General features: G+C 49.6%; 1 protein-coding gene across 1 annotated transcript in view; it reads left to right on the top strand.

Moving 5' to 3' along the window:
- LOC103601543 (astrotactin-2-like) overlaps positions 1–805 on the top strand; it is a 67,932-nt gene extending 67,127 nt beyond the window's left edge. Inside the window, exon 7 of the mRNA XM_008585977.1 lies at positions 4–805. Within this exon, the coding sequence (XP_008584199.1) occupies positions 4–199 (196 nt within the window). The 3' untranslated portion in view covers positions 200–805. The remainder of the gene's footprint in view (positions 1–3) is intronic.
- The last annotated feature ends 480 nt before the right edge of the window (positions 806–1,285 follow it).

Here is a 1,285-nt window from a genome sequence, read left to right as displayed (position 1 = left end):
CAGCCACTGCTCTAGCCTCCTGCGAAGCGCCTACATCCAGAGCCGCGTGGACACCGTGCCCTACCTTTTCTGCCGCAGCGAAGAGGTCCGACCTGCAGGCATGGTGTGGTACAGCATCCTCAAGGACACCAAAATCACGTGCGAGGAGAAGATGGTGTCCATGGCCCGAAACATGTACGGAGAGTCCAAGGGCCGGTGAGAGAGAGTACTGCCCTCCATGAGTGCAGGGACTCTCCAGGGGAGAAGGAGCAGTACTCTTATGGATCCTGGGGCCTGGGGGGCTGGGGGACAGCTGAGGATGGGCCTGGCAGATGGAGCTTGCCAGCAGGGCCAAAGCAAACTGTTTCTCCTGTGCATAGCAGAAAGAGAACTTTGTAACCAATGGAATTATTCATTTTTCTCTATCTTTTATTTTTTCTAAGATATTATTTGACTCTATCAAAAGTCTCTCCTTTTAAAACCTTTTCTTATGGATGGCAGTCAATCCCAAGGCAGGAGCTTTTGGGTGGAGACCAAGCGGCCTTTCCTGTTCTTTGTGCCTCCTGCTGCACTCAGCTTCCTTCCTGCCATGGACCCCTGGAGGAGACCTCTGGAGAGACAGTTTGACCCCTTCAGCATCAGGAAGGAAGACCCGAGGATTGCTGCAGCGAGGAAGCTTGGGTCTTTAAGGACTTCTCTCTCTTTTTCTTAATTTTTTTTCCAGTCGTTATTGCGATTGCAGGACCCCTGCCTCTTCCTGCTACCTGTGGGTCTGTGCAGAGTCTCTGCAGGACTTTCCATGCATTAAAAATTCCTATTGTCTCTCTTTCTGCTTGGGTGGTGTTTCTTACCAATGGAGTGTGCTTGGGGGACCCCTGTTTATTCACTCAACAAATATTTATTGAATATCTACTATGTGCCAGGCACAGGACATGCAACTAAAGACAGAGAGGCTCCCTGTGCTCAAGGAACTTATTGCACAGTGGAAATTATAGAGAAGCAGTCTGGTGACTTCAGTCTTGATAGAGGAAGGATGGAGGTTCTCTGAACTCGTTGTTGGATCATGAGGCACACTTGGAGGGGGTCCTGAAATGCTACCTTGAAAAGGGGGTACCCAAGCCTAAAGGATAAGGATAAGTAAGCCAGAGAGGTGGCAAGGAGGGGATTTGCTCCAGGCAAAGGAGACACCATGAACAAAAACTCAGAGATAAGAGAAAATATAGTTCACTCGAGGGCTGAATGCATTTTCATTGAGAGTAGGGATCAAAGTAGGAAGTAGCCAAGGGGAGACTGGGAGCTCGACAGG

This window comes from Galeopterus variegatus, unplaced genomic scaffold (genome assembly GCF_000696425.1).
Source record: "Galeopterus variegatus unplaced genomic scaffold, G_variegatus-3.0.2 Scaffold3783, whole genome shotgun sequence".
Lineage (NCBI taxonomy): Eukaryota > Metazoa > Chordata > Mammalia > Dermoptera > Cynocephalidae > Galeopterus > Galeopterus variegatus.
This window is presented reverse-complemented; position numbering and strand designations above follow the sequence as displayed.